This window comes from Lygodium microphyllum, chromosome 15 (genome assembly GCF_053477565.2).
Source record: "Lygodium microphyllum isolate KBCC chromosome 15, Lygodium_microphyllum_v1.1.10, whole genome shotgun sequence".
Lineage (NCBI taxonomy): Eukaryota > Viridiplantae > Streptophyta > Polypodiopsida > Schizaeales > Lygodiaceae > Lygodium > Lygodium microphyllum.
The window spans coordinates 133,103,437-133,122,548 of record NC_141149.1 but is presented as its reverse complement, the minus strand read 5'-3'; the positions used below and the strand labels follow the sequence as shown (position 1 = coordinate 133,122,548).

General features: G+C 38.1%; 1 protein-coding gene across 7 annotated transcripts in view; it reads left to right on the top strand.

Moving 5' to 3' along the window:
• Positions 1-8,584: 8,584 nt before the first annotated feature.
• Positions 8,585-19,112, top strand: part of LOC148025090 (uncharacterized) — a 157,142-nt gene continuing 146,614 nt past the window's right edge. For 5 of the 7 annotated variants that reach the window (XM_087694791.1, XM_087694793.1, XM_087694795.1 and 2 more), the window contains exons 1-3: positions 8,585-9,026; positions 11,568-11,763; positions 13,282-13,477. In XM_087694791.1, the coding sequence (XP_087550917.1) occupies positions 8,607-9,026; positions 11,568-11,763; positions 13,282-13,477 (812 nt within the window). In that variant the 5' untranslated portion in view covers positions 8,585-8,606. The remainder of the gene's footprint in view (positions 9,027-11,567; positions 11,764-13,281; positions 13,478-19,112) is intronic. The other 2 variants (XR_015693400.1, XM_087694790.1) reach the window with 1 other exon arrangement.

The window sequence follows — 19,112 nt, the reverse complement described above, 5'->3', positions numbered from 1 at the left end:
GAGAGGTGTAGAGATAAGAGAAGCACACAATAGCAAGACTCTTAGCTAATTAGAGGTAGCTTAGGGCTAGACCCTACTCAAGATATCCTAGCTACCCTCAAGCAATAATAGCAAGAGATCTCAAAGCTCATGAACACCATCAAGAAATTTAAGACTTATTGACAAAACGTATAGTGTATATACTATGGTGGAGATTATTTGCCATCAAAATACCCTAGACCCAGTTGGGATTATACTAATTATGACCTCTTTGGACATTAAGCTACTTACTACAAAGCCTCACGACAACTTCATTATCTTGCATCACATGTCAATGTTGGTTTATCAACAACAAAATTGTGGACTCTTTTAGCAAGACCCCAACAATTCGCATGCCTTTCTAGCCCCACCTGAATAAATATGAGTTGCACCTAGAGCTAATATTAATCCTTCAAGGATACCAAGACCTTTGGGTGCAATAATGACTCATCCACCATGTGATACTCTTATATAGTATATTGAAGAATCATCGAAAGAAGAAAAATGATGAGATTTCATTTTATGGATGCTATAATTGCAATTTTTGGGCACTGTAGTGGAACCTTTGCACTTGAAACAATTGTATCTTCAGGTAGAATTGTAGGTCCATCACTTTTTAAAGCAACTTTGACATTATCATGCTTCTTTCTTTTGTTTGAGGTCTTCTTCCCAATCTTTGACTCATTGTCTATAAGGCAACCAAGGATATTAATATTTCTTTTCTACTTTTTTGTACTCTTGTTATAGCATTTATAAGAATGAAGGTTGTGTTTTTGTCATTGATCATTTCTACTCCAAAGAGCTTAATGGTGTAGATGGTACAATTGCCTTACTTATGCTAGCTTTTTTCTTAGGGAAAACTTGGTACATATTGGTTATGCCACACTTGACACTACTCAAATTAGTTTTTATCTCTCGAGCAAGCTCATCTTTAAATCTAAGATAGCTACCAAAAAGTTGTCATAAACCATAGTCCCTAGGGTATCCAAACTCTTGTAGACCAATTATGAGAATAAGAAAATTGGAAGCCCACCTCCAAGCAGAGCATGTTAGAGAATACAACTCTAAGCATGGTGAAATTTGAATATACTAATAAAAAGGTGTAGAAATCTATAAGGCGCTTCATAAAAACTGGGAAAATAATAATAATAATATACAATAATAAAATTTAAATACTCCATGTCTATCCATAAACTATCAAAACCAACCCAAGACCTAGTATGTATCATAACTTCACACTTGCAGTGAATTAGAAGGGAAAAAAGATAAGGTCAATGAATGTGTTTTTTTGAATAGTCATACTCCATGCAACACAAATGTTGTTGTGGCTAGGCAAGGAGATACCTATACAATCATCTCAAGTACGTATGTATATTATAAAGAAAATGAAGTAAATGATACATAAGATGCATAAAAATTCTTCTTACATTGTACAAAATCAATATGTACTTCAACATCACTATAGTGTCTACAAGATTGAGCATGGGAAAAGCACAAATTATGGAGCAATTGCAAACTTCCAATGCAAAGGCATTAAAGGAGGCCATTCTTTTGGTTTCATTATGCTTATTGAGCTTAAACCAACATTCACACTTGGATATGTATCCTTGTGTAGAGTAAACAAGCCAAAAGACATGTCACCTAAATTTGTGTGCTTTGATATTGAAAAATAAGCTTCAAATATGATGTTGATCAATCTCAAGCCTCTTACTTAAGCATAGAAGACTAATGCTATAAAAATTTTATTGTTGTTATATTGAGAAAATAGACCATAATTTGTAGACTCAATAACACAATGGCACAAATTGAATTTGACACAAATGAAATGGAGAAAGAATCGCAAGAAGAGAGCACTTCACCAATTGGGTACAAACTCCCACTATGCATTGAGTGGGCTCTCCACAACAATGAGTGTATTTATTGATGTCATTGATCTTGTGCTCAAGAATAGGATATTATTTCCACACTTTTAGCTCATAGTCCATCTTTTCCTAATATCTAAATAGAATCTAAATTTTAAACAAAATATTTGTGCTTAAATAAATATGCCCAACCTTAGGACTAATAAGTTTAGATATACAAAATATAAATGTCTAACACATCAAGTACACTTATAATACATCTCAAAATGTCAAAAATAGTATTTGCATTCTGTGTAGTGTTTCCTTGGTGCAATATATAAATTATAACTTTCTCCAATTTTCCAATTCAATCATCTTCGCACAACAAATACAAAACACCTTAAATTCCCTATTGTCCACCTAGTAGAATGTGACTAGTGCTACATGCTTGTACATGCAACATCATGATTGTGCAAAAATAATCAAAAATAAAAAATCCACATTAAATGTAATAAACAAATCACTTATTTAAAGTAAATTAAATAAATAGTTCCAATGTTAAGTATTAGACCATAGATTGATAGACCCAATAGCACAATAGTACAAATCGAAATAGATTCAAAGGAATTTGAGAAAGAAATGCAAGAAGAGAGCATGTCACTAGGTAGGTATAATCTCCCTCCATGCATTACATGGGCTCTTCTTAATGTATGTATTTATTGATTTCATTGATCTTGTGCCTAGGAATAGGATATTACATCCATAATTTTAGCTACCTTTCATGAATGGTTCATATTTTACTAATATATAAATAGATTCTAAAATCTAAACAATATATTTGGGCTTAAATAAATATACGCAATATTAGGAATCACCAATGGAGGTATACATAATATAAAATGTCTTGGAAATTAAGCACACAAATAATACATCTCAAAATGTTAGAAATATTATTCGTGCTCTATGTGGCACTTTATTTTTGTTGAAATATAAAAGTCAAAATTTTCTATGATTCTCCAATCTAATAATCTTTCCACCACAAACATATAACACATTAAATTCCATGTTTTCTATGTAGCATAATGTAACAAATGCTACATGCTTGCTCATGTAACAAGTCATGATCATGCGATGAATAATCAAAATTAAAAATGGAAAACAATATCTAACTATGATAAACCCAAAGTATGATATGAACAAAGTTGTATGTTATATTGGCTAGTCACCAAGGTAGATGTTGTTTAAAGAGGGACCGAACATATTAATGTTGATGGATGTCCCTTCATAGCAAGTCCAAATGAGGATTGCCACATGCCAAAAAAGTGGTTGCCTACCATCTTAGGAAACAATGTACCAATACCACATGCTAGCTTTTGATTCACATGTCAATTTTTAGGCTTCAACAAATGAGATCCCACTCAAAACCACTTGGCCAATGAGATTTCGTTTACCCCAAATGCAAATCCTTCTTCTTTAATGTCTAAGATATTTGCATGCCACAATCAACTTTTGTAGCTTGGCAGGTTGCCTCCCCTCAAGACTATATCACACTAATGTTAAAGATAGGGGAGAGTTGGGATCAATGGTTGCATAGCTTTTAAAAAGATCTCAACCATCCATGTGTCTATAAGTAAAGTGTAAACTAAGACATCAAAGTAAACCCACAAAGGGTGAGCACTAGAAAAATAAAAACAGATGCTGAAAAAACAAAAATACAAGACTAAAGAGTAGTTATAGATAAGAGGTCATGAGCTTAAGACCCCTTTACTAAGTTTAATACTTGTGTTAGACCCCCTTTCAAGCTGAAATCGTCTTGTCTCTCTTGTTGAGAATATCCTCAATAGTAGTTCTATTTTATCTGTGTGCCTTATTTAGCCTAGATATTTGTTTTATTCTTCCTAAAGTTGTTGAAAAATAGAAGTCCAAATACCTTCCAAAAAGTTTTCTAGGGAAATAAAGCAAACTTAATTTCTTTAAAGAAATACAAAACTTAAAGGGGGTTTGAACCTATAACCCTGAGTTCATAGCCTAAATATTTAAACCATTGAGGAATCGTTAGACCATATATTATATATGTCATATAAAATATACTTTTAACTTATTTATCCTTATGTTTCAATTTTATTGTTAGTTTTGTCTATTTTCCAGTGGGGCCTAGTTTGTGTGCACATCTTAGATTACTCACACATCCTAGTTTAGTTGCTTGATGAGACATTTCAATGAACAACAAGGTTGATCCAAAAATCATGCCTCATTTTTAGCCATGGATCCCAACTCTCCCCTATCTTAAATTCCAATGTGAGATAGCCTTGAGGGTTGTCCCCTACTTGGACTATCACCAGCATGATGTAGAACCAAGATGTATAGATGATGCAATCATTTTGTGCAATAAAGCTTGTGCTTTGTAAGTTAAAACCTAGGCAAAAGTAGGATAAGGTCATTATCAAAATCTAAAGTAAAAAGTCACTACAGATAGAGGTAATCATCAACCCATCATCTATAGACAGACTAATGATATTGATACTTCTTTTCTTATTTATACTCTTGTTATAGCATTTGTAGGAATCAATATTGATCAGTTCTAGTACATTATTATTGTCCCTTTTACCTTATCCTCAATTGTAAATCTACATTGATTGATGTTCTCATCGTACCATTTAGATGCATCTAAATAATGTAGCCCCCAATATGCATGTGATTGATTCATTTAAGCTTTGTCTATAAATTGTAAATCTACATTGATTGATGTTCTCATCGTACCATTTAGATGCATCTAAATAATGTAGCCCCCAATATGCATGTGATTGATTCATTTAAGCTTTGTCTATACTCATCGAAATAAATTATATAGAATTCAATGGGATTCATTTGCACGAGATTTAACCATTGTTTGCATAATACTATTGCTACAAAGTAAAGTGGTTTGTCAAGGAGTGTCTTAGCATGCTTTGTGTCATGTGATGGTAACTTCAACTCACACAAATGGTTCATAGTAATTCTAAGTGCACACTTGTAAATGTTTATACAAAACCTTATGGTGTGGATTAAATCAAATGCATCTACTATCAAGGATTGCACCATATCATAGTAGTCACATAGATACAAGTGCAAAGTGTATATGTCAATATGTGATGATATTATACATGTATTTACACAATTATTTGTGTAATTGATTAATTATACATGCTCTATTACCTCGAATTTATGACATTTGTATATTTAACTTTACACGTGCCAAGAAAATTGATACATGTTTACACCTACACTCTTAGGAGTCCCCTATATTCATTTACAATGCATTTATTGAAGATACACATAAGTTACACATTACATGTGTTTGATCAACTTTTGCAACACTAAGGTAGCATGCACAAAAAATATGTGTGCATGTATGTATGTGTCTATGTATATAGGAGAGCAAGAGTGAGAGAGCAACTTTTGATTCCACCACACACACACACACACACAAAATTAAGTATTGTTCTTTAAGAAGCAACTTTTAGAATCACTCTATAATTATAACCAAGTATGGAGAGATTGTATTTGGGTATGGGATGTTTTTTGTCTACACATACCATGCAATGACCTTTACCTCTTCTTGGATATGGGCTCTCTCTCTCTCTCTCTCTCTCTCTCTCTCTCTCTCTCTCTCTCTCTCTCTCTCTCTCTCTCTCTCTCTCTCTCTCTCTCTCTCTCTCTCTCTCTCTCATGTGTGCTAAGATTGTCTTGATTCTCTCTATGTCTTTGCTACCACGCACGCGCATGCACACACACTCACACATGCACGCGCATGCACACACGCACGCACGCACGCACACGCACACGCACATGCACATACTTTTCATGTCACAATCAACATCTCACAAATGAACGGATTGTGGCATGTAGACAAGCATATGCTGACTCCTACTACAGGTGCATATCATCTATTACATGATTGTGTAAATAATCTCAACAAATAGCCTTTTCAAAATTGTGGGATTTTACAAATTAGCTGTGGAATGCTTATTGCATTGCACGTGAAGCGTGCTATTTTTAATGCTTTTGTGAGCAAAGGGAGGCAATTATTCACAAAAGTGCAAAGCAAACGAGATGAAGCCTCGTGAGCTTTGCTAGAAAACAAACCACATGTAGCGAGTCTGACTGGCAACACCGGCTTGACCAACTAGTAATATTTTGATTGGAGATACTTCTATCTACTGCTTACCGTATTGGGGCTAAATGTGCACAGCATGTGACATACACACAGATTCAATTGGTTCTCACCACTTCAACAAGGGTTGATTCAAGTTGATGGATGTCCATGCAAAATAAATAAATAAACACGAGGGTGTGATTTTAACGTGCCAAGCAATGATTCTCACGTAGTTATCCAACACATGCTTATTTGTTCAGGCTAAAGGTGGTGGACAAGAGTGGACAATCCTCTAAAAAATCATATTAGAAAAGTGGATTGTTTAATAAATGGTGGTTTAAGAGTTGTGCTCAATCCCCAAGGTGATGGGAGCAGTCAAACAAAAAGATGCATAAGATATGTCTACTTTCTTGAACTACACCTTGTGCTTACATGGATAAGTTGCTATTGAAGATAGGGATCATGCAATGGTTTCAAATTGGAATGTTGTAAATGCAAGTGGATTGTTTACAATGGAATTACTCTTTGGTAAAATGATTGTGCCTAGCTCAAGTCAAACATTTAAGGAAGGTTCCCTCTTATGGTGGCTTGGGGTCAGATGGGGGCTCTAGTTGTGTTAATGTTAATATTTGCTTGCCTAATATGAGAGAAGAACTATATGTATGTGCATTAAGAATATAGTGATTTTCGAACATCTACCTATCAAGTCTAAATGACTTAGGCATAGGTTGTGGAGGTGTTAAAAACTCATTTCAATCATGTACAAGGTTGAGCTTGATTTGACATCCCAATACTACAAGGCTTGAATCCCAGGTGTAGAGAGGCCCACTACCAAGGTTGTAACTAAAGCATTCATCAAGAACATCCATGATGGAAGAGTACACAAATCCATAGCTAGTTATGGTGTTAAAAAGATCCAATGTTAACGGCAAATTGGATAAAGCCATTAGAGTAGATGATCTCCATAAGGAGAGGTATAGAGACAAAAGAAGTAAATGATAGCAAGATTCCTAGCCAATTTGAAGTAGCTTAGAGGCTCTTCTCAAGATATCCTAGTTTCCTTCAAGTAATAGCTGCAAGGGATCTCAAATCTCATGGACACCATCAAGGAACTGAATACTTATAAACAAAATGTATAGTGCATAACTATGGTAGGGACCATTTGCCATCAAAATACCCTAGACCTAGTTGGGCACATACAAACTATAGCCACTTTGGACATGAAGCTAGTTACTACAAGGTCCCAAGATGACTCCTTTATCTTGCATCATATGCCAATGTTGGTTTATCAACAACAAAACTGTAGACCCTTTTATGCACAAGACCTCAATGATTGGCCTTGCTAGCTCCAGGTGAACAAAGAGTAGTTGCACCTAGAGCTATATATTAATCCTTCAAGATACCAAGACCTATGGTGCAATTATGACTCACCCATTGAGTGATGCTCTTATACATTATAATGAAGAACCATTGGAAGAAGACAAATGATGACATTTCAATTTTTTTGGGTATTGTAGTAGCAATCCTACACTTGAAATGATTGTAAGTAGAGTTGTAGATCCATCACTTTTTAAAGCAACCTTGACATTATCACACTTCATTCTTCTTCCCAATCATCAACTCTTATTTATAGAAGGACCAAGGATATCGATGCTTCTTTTCTTCTTTGTACTCTTGTTATAGCATTTACAAGAATTGAGATTGTGTATGTGACATTTCTACTCCAAAGAAGCTTAATGATGGTACATACGCTACTCCAAAGAGGCTTTATGGTATAGATGGTATGACTGCCTTCTTGCTTGTGCTAGCTTTTCACTTAGGGCAATCTTAGTACATTTGGGTTATGCCACACTTTGCACATCTCTCATTAGTTTTAATCTCTTGAGCAAAGTCTTGTCTTTGAGATATAGATTTGAAAAACCATAGTTCCCTAAGGTATCCAAACTAACCAATTATGAGAATAAGAAAATTGGAAACTCACCTTCAAGTAGAGCATGCTAGGGAATATAATTCTGGGTAGCATGGTGAAATCTGAACACACTAGTAAAAGGGTGAAATGGTAAACAACATGGTTAAGAAAGGAGAACACGTGATTGAGGGAGCATTCGGCCGGCCCCATCTAAGGGAGCGTTCAAACACATCTTGACATGTGCTTCATCCAAGAGTGTGTGTCCAATGTGTCAAAAAACTAGATTGGCAATGAAAAAGAAGGACGGACATGGACCTTGTGTACCACTTTTATGGCAACAACCATGCGAACACACTCACAGTTGTGTTGGCAAAAATGGAACTTGCAACACTTGGTGTCACACCTGTCCAAGTGGCCAACAGTAATTCACCGAAGGATTATGCACAAAAAATTATTTACATGTATGTTTGCCTATTTGTGAACCTCAACTAAATGGGCAGGCTTTGTGCAAAGACTGTCTATCCGCGCTTGGTTGTGAACCTGCATTGAGTTTTTCCATTGGTGTGGGTGTGAATGGGCCCTAACAGCGTTGTATGACTTAATTTAAAAGGTGGTGGTTGTGAGGAAGAGGGTAGGGGGCAAGAAGAAGCATCGTTAGGAGTAAGAGAGGAGGGAGGGGGCGGAGGAGGCAAGAATCGAGAAGATGGTACCATCGAAGGCACGAGCAGGAGGAGGAGAACAAGGACGCCAGTCTTCCTCGCTCTCTCATAACAACTCCTCCTCCTCCTCCTCCTCCTCCTCCTCCTCCTCCTCCTCCTCCTCCTCCTCCTCCTCCTCCTCCTCCTCCTCCTCCTCCTCCTCCTCCTACGCACTCACACACAACCACCACCACCACCACCACCAGCTCATCGTCGCATCCTCCTCCTCCCCCTCGGTATCGCCTCCTTCGTCCTCCTCTTATTATTACCGCCACCACCACCATCATCATGGCAATGGCAGGCGCAGATCTTCCTCCTCCCTCTCCAATGCAGCAGCTGCTAGCACTGCAGGACCCGACCTCCACCCCCTCCTCGCTTCTCGTGACTACACCGGCGCCATCACACTTCTCCAACTCAAACACCTTGTAAGCAATCTCTCTTTCTCTCTCTCTCTCTCTCTCTCTCTCTCTCTCTCTCATGAGGCTAATGACAATTGTCACCTTGCCTTAGCTAGGTTATTTTTTCAAATAATCAAACTATATACATCTTCTACACTCGACTTAACAAAATTTGTGACATTTTGATCACTTTCTTAAGTAAACTTAGTTGCAAATGGAGGATTCACAAAATGTGACCAACAGCCAATAGAATGACACTTATGGATGTTTTACGAAATTAAAAATATAAAAATTTTCATATGGCTCAATTAATTGATCCACATTCAACTTATATAGCAAACATAAGAATTTGTATCATAGCTTTAAATGGTTTAAAAAGATGCATATTTTATACAAAATTGCACTTAATCACGGTGGGGGGTAGATTTTGCTTTTGGAGGACCATCACCTTATCGGCCCCTTTATCATAATAAGTTATAAAAGCTTGTGTGAACCCTTATCCTCACAAAACATGCGCATTAGGGAGATGATGAGCTTGTAGATTGTATGCAAGGAAGTCGGTAAGCTTGTTGCATGTTGTGTAGTAGGTTTGCAAATTGAGCCTAGGTAGTTTCAAATGTTTCGTTTTGGCTAGCTTTTCCAATATTGATGAGAGATTGATGAATGCCATAATGCACCTGTGACATCTATCCTCACACACATCATGGCATGGGCACGGTAGGAAGATCCATCTAGCCTTTGCTGACCATATTCTTCCACACACAATCAACATGCATAATAGAAGCTTTTAATGCTATAATGAGAGCCTTGTGTGTACCAAAGCCATTGGCTATCTCCCCCAACTGTTTGGTGTTATTTGCATTAGAGGCAAATAATAGTCATTGGTAGAATCTAGTTGGGATGGGTATTATAGCTACCACATGGATTGTCTATTCACTGGGCCCCACACCTCTCGATTTTTGACATTGCTCATTTCTCCTCAAGTTTTGGAAAAGCATGAAGTCCAAAGGGTCAAACGTCCAAAATCAATGTCCATTAAAAATTGAGATTTAAATAAAAATGAATTTCAAAATTCTTGAAATACATTGAAAATTTTGATAGATAAGGTGAAAAACTTAAAGTTTACAACATATTTAGATTTAAAAATGGCAAACACAAGGAATTTTTTTCAAAAAATCCCTCCGAAATTCGAGTTTAAGATTTTTGATATGCTACAAAAATTGTTTGTCACGAACATTGCTTCAAATACTTGAAAAGGGAGTATGGCCCCTTGCATCATTAAGGTCATGCATAAATTTCTCCTAGCCCATGCTATACCCCCCCTCCCAAAAAAAAAGGGAAAAGAAAATGAAAAAGAGCAAATACAAAAAAACAACAAAGAAAGATATGGAATTATATAGTCACAAAATGGATATCGATAGCTCACATTCAAAAGTTATACTACCCTTTAAAGAGATTCTACTCTTGCAAGAAGGATTATATCATTAGGATTAGAAATGTAATTTCCTAAGATCTTTTTAGAGCCCATCAAAATGACAATTTGAGATGCTCCTTAATTTTTGGCATTAGATGAAGTATGTGTCCACAAACACACACACATAGGGGGTGGGGTGTACTATGCACATGTGTGAGTGAATGAGTAATTGAGTGAGTGAATGAGTAATTGAGTGAGTGAATAAGTGATTGAGCTTTTACAAGTCATCTATATCACCCTTGTTCTCAAGTAAACATATCCAAATGTTTGGCATATTTGCAATGAACCTAAGTTTGCAATATACATTATATGCTAGTTTGTATACTTCTCAAATGATTCCACTCAAAGTCCCAATAAATAATTATGAAGCCAAATGTAGTGACAACAAGTAATATTCTTGCAAGTTAAAGTCTAGGAACAAGTATGATAAGATCATAATCAAAATCTAAAGCAAAAAGGTAATGTAATTAGATGTAGATTAACCCTCCAACAAGATCATAATCAAAATCTAAAGCAAAAAGGTGACGTAATGAGATGTAGATCAACCCTCCAACAAGAAATTTAAAAAAGTTAAAAATGTGAGCCACCTAGTCACAACATCAATAGCTATGTCCTTCATAGCATGAGACCATCTTTAGACAAAGCTCATTATCCACATTGAAAAGGATACCTCACTTGATAGCTACAAGGGTTAAAATGCTAGAGAAAACAACTACTAGTCGTCTCATACTAGGACTCTCTACTAGTTATCCACGTGGGCTTCAAAACCTTCCTGACATGGATGAACCATCACTTAAAAAAACTCAACTTCAAGTCAAACTACACTTTCACCCATGTCTCCATAAGAAAAATTGATTGACATACCAAATCACTTTTGAAAGCTTGCAAGATCTTTAAGTTGTCACAAAAAGCAATCAACTAATGCCACACATAGTACTTGTTAGATCTCCTTGAAGTTTGGTAAGAAAAAAGAATGCTACCTTCTATATCCCCTATATTTCTATATAAGCACCACTAGCTTGTGCTTTTTTATATGGAACTTTGATCATTATAGTTATTGTGCTTGACATTTCTTTCTCTCTCATTTTATAAAGGCAAATGTTTCTGATATGGACATCATGGAGTGGTTAGCATATTGCCATTTTCATCATGGAGAACATGACAAGGCTTTGGACATCTATAAACAATTAATGAATCATCCAAATTCTAAGCCGATTTACTATACATACTCAGCTGCTTGTCTCTTCCATATGGCAATGTACAATGAAGCAAAAGAAATGGCTATTAGAGGTGCAAGATTCACTCAACCAAATCTCTTTTAAAATGCTCTTACATTTCTAAAGTAAAACTTTCATATGAGAGAGAGAGAGAGAGAGAGAGAGAGAGAGAGAGAGAGAGAGAGAGAGAGAGAGAGAGAGAGAGAGAGAGAGAGAGAGAGAGAGAGAGAGAGAGAGAGAGAGAGAGAGAGAGAGAGAGAGAGAGAGAGAGAGAGAGAGAGAGAGAGAGAGAGAGAGAGATGTGTAAGAATATTTTTAGCTTAGATTAGGTAACTCTATGATATATGATTTCACCATATATAATCACAATGATAAAAAGTATGGTGATATATTTTATAGGTACTTTAAAGATGTTGGTTTGTAGTTCACCAAGATTGGCTATTTTTCTAGTTATATAAAATGGCTAATAGTGTGATGATTGTATCTACTTTGTAATTACATCAAGGTGAATATTTTTGCCTCTTAGCTTTGAACTAAAAGGAATTTCATTGAATGGGGACTTACACTAGGTTTAGTTGTTAAGCGATAGTCATTTTAGAATGAGGTCCCTCTAACGAGGTTGGGGAGGGTTTGTAATGCCTTGTCTTGGTATAGTAGTTGTAGCTACCTATGCAAAGGTGGAAAGAGGGAGAAAGTTGCATTTTCTATAGCAAGATCTCATTTATACAATAGGTGGATATCTTCTACAAGTTAATACAAGTCTCTGATCCAGCAATCGATATTGTTAGACTTATTAGTCCAACGATAGCTCTTGGTTTTTTGCAAGTGCTAGGGATAATAAAACCATGCTTCTCCTACTTGCACAAATTGTGATTGTGTAGTACTAGGGGGAGAGGGATCTCCTTGGTCCCCCACTACACCTCGATGGGACTTAGTTGTTAGAATGTCCATCATGGTGGCTAGTTAGGTAGACTAGAAGCCCTTTGTTTAATACATCATTCTAGATTTCCCATGTCCCTCACTATTGCTTGTGAGAATGGAAACTATTCAAAGCACATCCTCCTTTCCACTTGAGGTGCTATGTCTTTGGCGCCCTCTTGGCTTTATGTAAGCTAAGTATAACACTTTGCGAACTAAATTTATTCACACATTAACAAAAATGACGTGAGAGGGGCCAAGTTAATGCACGTCAAAGCCGTGATCTCTTTAGGGTGTTGGTACTCTTTAAATTTAAACAAGAAGGTTAAAAACATTAGCTTCAATAAAAACTTTAGTTTAAAAAAATGGTAAATCTATATAATTTGGTTTAAAAATCCCTAAAAAATTTCGAGTCAAAGATTTTGTGAACATAGGCATCACCCTTAATGTGATTCCGGGGTGTGGAATATTCTACATGCAGGGGAATAATACAATGTCTTAGATTCATCACCCTTGGGGCCTTACTGTGATTCCGGGAATAAGGGTTATGGAATATTCTGCGTGCAAGGGAATAATACAGTGTCTTGGATTCTTAATAGCGACTTTCAAGTTTCTGATCTGCATTAATGTCTTTCTTTTTTCTAATTAATAAAAATAAAAAAAATACTAACAGGCCCCACGTGTTCATTACAAGCGAGGATCCTCTTCCACGTGGCGCACAAGAAGAAGGACGAGGCCGAGATAGTGCACTACCAGGAGAGCCTCGGGGAGAGCGTGGAAGACCAGTTGACCTTGGCCTCGGCCCACTACCTGCAAGCCAACTTCCAGGATGCTGCAGACATCTACAAGCGGCTGCTCCTTCAGCACAGGTACATTTTGCCCATAATACATGCACACCTACATCCATCTATGGCTATGCATGTACGATGTGTATGTGGGTCTGTATGTATAGTCCATGAAAGTAGCCGTTTATTGTTTACATTAGAGTAAAGGAGCCAATAACAATGCCAGGCCAATCGTGAGGCCTTTCCACTCCCCATCACCATATTGCATGGGTGCCTTTTTATGTGCTCTGTTATAAGTGCCCTGCTGCTTGCCTACTGTCCCTTATTACTCTTAAGAAATGCTTCATTATTAAGACTCCTCGGAACAAAATATCCCAAGGCAAAATGAAAAATACAAAGCAGCCCTGAAAGGGGCTTGCATATCAAACAGTATGTGACAAGGGGAAGTCTACTACAAACCTTGAAACGAACAACTCGTTGGGAGGTCCATAATGCAAGAGCATGTAGGTTTAGAAAAGGAAGCAAGTGCCATAATCCCATGTCTAAGAAAGGCATCTCTCCTCCTCTTTGTAGTCGTTGAACTTTCCTATATCCTCTTCATCTTGCGTCGAGACATCACAACCTTTGTCCACAATTCCTAAAGAGTCTCTGTAGTAGATATGTCCAAAAAATCAATAGCCTAACTACATCCGGTTGTCTATATATACCAAGCAATAATGCTAGCCATGAGCTTCCATCTATGACAACACCCTTGAATCCACATTGTCTCTAGCATGATACTCTTGCTCACAAGCTATCGCAAAACAAGATAGGCACGCCCCTATACATCCTCATATCCACATGTTGGACACTTTGACTGTAACCTAGACAACCGTCCCCCACATAGTGGTCATAGAGTCTCTTAAGAGCTTTGCTCTAGATCTTGTGGAGCACTTGGGGGCAATCCCATATATAGTGCCTCTGTGTCTCCTTATGCTACCCATATCTAGCATAAGGGATAGGGTCTCTATCGTAGCTGAGCCATGTATCAATTGCTAAACTCTTGTGTGTGCTAGTAATCAAAGAAAGAATGAAATCTTTCTTGGTCTATAGTTGTTCTCCAATCTCCTTTTAAAGTCTACAAGGAAAGGTTGTGATATACCTTGGGTAGTCAAAGAAAGAATGGAATCTTTCTCGTTCTAAAGTTGTTCTCCAATCTCCTTCAAAAGTCTACAAGGAAAGGTTGTGATATACCTTGGGTAGTCGAATGCTAAGCGGTAGCCTAGGGATATACCCAAAGAAGGGCACATCAAGAAGGGCATATCGTAAGGCGTATTTGAAATGAATCTCTTTATGCACTTTCCATGGTCCGATCAAATGCTTTATAGTTGCCTTCTATATGCCCAATGTCTCCATCCATCTACTATATGAGGAGGATTTGGGTGTATGTAACTAGCCTTCCTCCTTGAATAGGGTGGTGAATAACCTGATTTAGCACTAATTATAGCAAGTATAAAATTCACATAAACTGAAAATGCACACTGTATCACTTTAATCTTGGATATTGGACACCCTGTTGGCCCCAAAATCGGTGCCTCTCGTGGTATTTCTTTATCTTATATTGCAAATGGAAGGAGTACAGCTGAGATCCTGTGATCTCCTCCGCTAATCCAAGTGCCCCTTGCTGTCAAACTAATCAGCAAGCTCCAAACCAATTTGCCCCTTAGTTTTGCTTGGAGATTGGTCTTCACTTGCTCCTTGAAACACAAATTCAATCCCAAATTTGATATTGACTGACTGGCATCTTGAATCTCCTTGAAATTCCTCAAATTCACCTGTTCAATTTTAAGTCCTAGGCCCTCAATTCTGAGCATGTATCCCAAGGTGCTTGTCAAAATCCTAATTTCTGCTGTAAATTAGGGTTTATAGCAGAGATTGACTGAAATCTCTTCCTTTGGTAGCTCAAACTACTAGAAAATGCTAAGATAGACTTGAGAGAAGGCTAGGGGATGAGAGAGAATGCTGTAGAGATAGAAACTTTAGAGTTTCATTGTGAGAAACATTAAAAAATTGTTGTTGCCTTGCTCAAACAACCATGGAAGCTCTCATCTATAGCTTAGGACCACTAGAAAGACTGCTGTGCCCTTCTATATGCTGTCACCTGCACTAGAAGGACCTTGGGCTGCTGTCACCTGTTCCTAGAGGGATCCAAATTGCTGTCACATGTTGTAGGATTGATCCTTGGTAGCTGCAAATCACATGAGCAGCCTCTTCTTTCTCTTCAACAACTTCCTCATTTCTCACAATGGCTAGAATAGACTGCTACCAATCCCTATAAACATTTTTCCCACTTGCATAAGCAAGTTTTGCCAAGTGGTAGCCTTTTAATCCTACTTTTCAGCATAATCTAGCTTATTAAATTAATTTTCAAAATATTAATTGTGAAAATTAATTTAATAATTATTCTAGTGCTAAAAAAAGTAATTTTACCAGCCAATAATTAAATTGGCTAGGCCAATTTGTCTTTTAAGTATTCTTGAGCAATTATTAGTCCTTAGATCGGCATTAATTAATTAACTAATGCCTAGTCTCTAATGTCACTACTGACATTAGTGGCCAATAAATTGGTCTAGGTCAAAATCTGACTTTGGGTACCACCTAGTACTTGCCAAGCATAACTTATACCACCCTCCTTGCTAGTAGTAATCTCACTATGCTCCAATATAATAGCTTTTGCCTTATGCTATGTAGTATGGGTGCCAATTGCTGCTTTGAAAAGTATCAATGTCTATATGACAGTCTAAGCATCTCATTGAAGTGTCGTGGAGGTCCAAGTGAAATTCTCATGTGGTTTTCAATCTAGTTGTTGAGTACCACAAACCTAAGATTCATAGAATTTGTGCTAATTAATAAGAGCTCTTAAACCTCTACAAAAAACCTCCATTGCAACTACAAAGGCTCTAAATTCTCCTCACTGCCATATAGATAAAGGGCCGTGTCATTTGCAAACTCTACATTCAACAACTTCTTAAAATCTGGAATAGAGAGTTTGATACGTGAATACCGATAGCTCTATCCCTTAGGAAGGAGTTCATGGCCTGTGCAACAAATAGGAAAAGAAAAGGCGCAAGGGGACATCCTTGTCTTACTAACCTCTAAATGCTAAATGTCATCTTTGGCATTGCCAATAATGATGTAGTTATAAGCCGATGAATAGAGAGCCAATACACCTATGTTTCATTTTCATGAGGACATTTTATTGCTTTGCTTAGCATTTGATTCAAAGTTAATCAAATGTGCAAATATGACTTGTAGATGTGATGTGCATGTCAATTATTTTATAGTGTGGGACCCAGGGCTTCGAGATATCTATTGGTGCCAAAGGCAACGAGTTGTAGTAAGTTATTTGTGATGGATACTAGGTGGTATCTTGTGTTAGATTTGGGCCTAGACCAATTTATTGGCTACTAATGTTAGTGGTGACATTAGAGACTATGGGCATTGATCAATGAATTAATGTCAGTCTAAGGGTCTAGCCAATTTAATTATTAAGAGACATTAAATTGGCCTAGACAATTTAATTATTGGCTAGTGAAATTAATGTTGCTTAGGAATACTTGGGAGACAAATTGGCGTAACTAGTTTAATTATTGTCTAGGCGTGAGAGTGCGCAGTGGAAGAGAACCACAAACACAGAGAGAAACACACACACACACACACACACACACACACACACACACACAGAGAGAGAGAGAGACAAGAGATGAAGAGAAAAATCTGCATTGATTGAAAAGAATGCTGAATACAAATGAGAGGATTGATTAGTCCTTGCATGCAACCTGAGGTGTCAGTGAGGGCATTGGATCGGCTGAAATGATGACAGCAGCACCAACGGTGAGAGAGATGGTGTTGATGATGGAGACGGAGATTATCCAGCCTGCTGTCCATGCCGGAGATGGAGAAGGTTGAAGCCACTTGATGGAGCACCTATGCTGTAGAGAAGTGAATGAAGATGAGTGTGCCCAATGAGGAGGGTCAACTATAATGGTTGAATGCCTCTAAATCTAGCGGACTTGTCAAAATGGCTTCTAAATCTTGCTGACCTGCTGAAAATAGCTCGGGACTACAATAAATCGGCTTGACCACACAAAAAAATCCAAAAAACGATGACATGGCATCTTGGCAGTCCAAAGGTAGGCAAGCACTAGAAATTGATTGGAAATGCACACAAAATTCAATTGAAAGAAGAAATGCAGACCCTAGAACAAGCTGCCTCCTTCATCAAGGCACATGGTAGACATGTCAGAGCTCCTAATGTCCTCATCTAACTTAGGTTGAAGCTCATAGGTAGGAGATGATAGTGCATGGCAAACATGACTACTAACACCCCCTTTTAGATCTTGGATGTGGTGGAAGGCCAAAGAAGAGGCAGATTCGAGGATGTAGACTGCCGATGAAGAAGCTCCTTAGGATTGTGGGAATCCCCCTCTAAAACACTAGGGGCTAGGAAATCCATAGCCACATCACCAAGATCGTCCCCCCTCTGGAAGAGAGAGGGTACGAGGTAACCACCGGAAGAGAGGGTGGGGGATGGAAAAGAACCTATGGAAGAGATGGTGCACAAGTGGGAATTGGTGCAACAATAGACAATTGCCTTGGAGGACCTTGCATAAGAGAAGGGGAACGGAGCTTGTAGAGTCCGCTTTCTTGTCAATTTGTTGCTAAAACAACTCTTGAAGAAGAATCCTTAATAAACACGGCCTGCTTGGTGAAGACAACCCAAGTACCGAGTCTAATCAGGCCATAAATGGAGAGGAGTGGAAAGCCCAAGTGTGGAACATGCGGCACTTCTGAAAGAGAGTACGAGGAATGGTGTGCCAATAATGACAAAGTGCTTACACCACTAATAGGCACCAAACAAATGTCATCAACAGCGACTAAACCCTCATATGGACAAAGATCCTATAGCATATCACCTCATGGAGTTATATGATTCGAAGCACCACTGTCAATGAGCCAAGGGCTCTCGGAAGACGAGTCAACCACTAAAGAAGGCTCCTCCAACAAATGGATATGAAGGAACATGGACTCATGGATAGCAGCTGGTGTAGAGGTAGAGAAAGGCCACCGTCAAGTGCTCGATGTGAGCTATCATGGCTGTGGAGCAAGACAGAAACAGAAAAGATCGAATCTTGGCATTCAGTTTGTCCCAATGAGACTGGGCCTTGGTCAACTCCGCACGAGCATTGGAAGAGAGTTTGGACTCATCCCTCACCGAGGGCCTGTTAATCTCCTCTATCACCAGTTCCACCAAATCATAAGACTCTAAAATGGCCAACATCATCACCCGCCAGATGCGGTAATTGTCACCATCAAGCTTTTGATCCGTTGGAAGAGCCGGTAGGACTGGCACCTCCTGTCCATGATCGCCTCGAACTCCAAATCAGTCTCTGAAGACATGTTAGCCTGCAATACCTGCACAAACGCAAAAGTAACCACCTCTGACTGTGAAAACGCAGCCTTCTAGGACCGATTCCTCCATTGCCCAAACCTTCTTCACCCGTTGGAGGTGATGAAAAGGTAAAATCTGCAATGGAAGGCCTTAAATGTAGCCTTCCTCCCCTTCGAACAGCAATAACCTGTAGCAAATTCACTGATTAGACTCCTTTCCCACATGCCCATGCTCGTTTCAGCCTTGATCCGATGCGCAGCCCTCCCGCTCGCCCTCGAAACCTGGAAA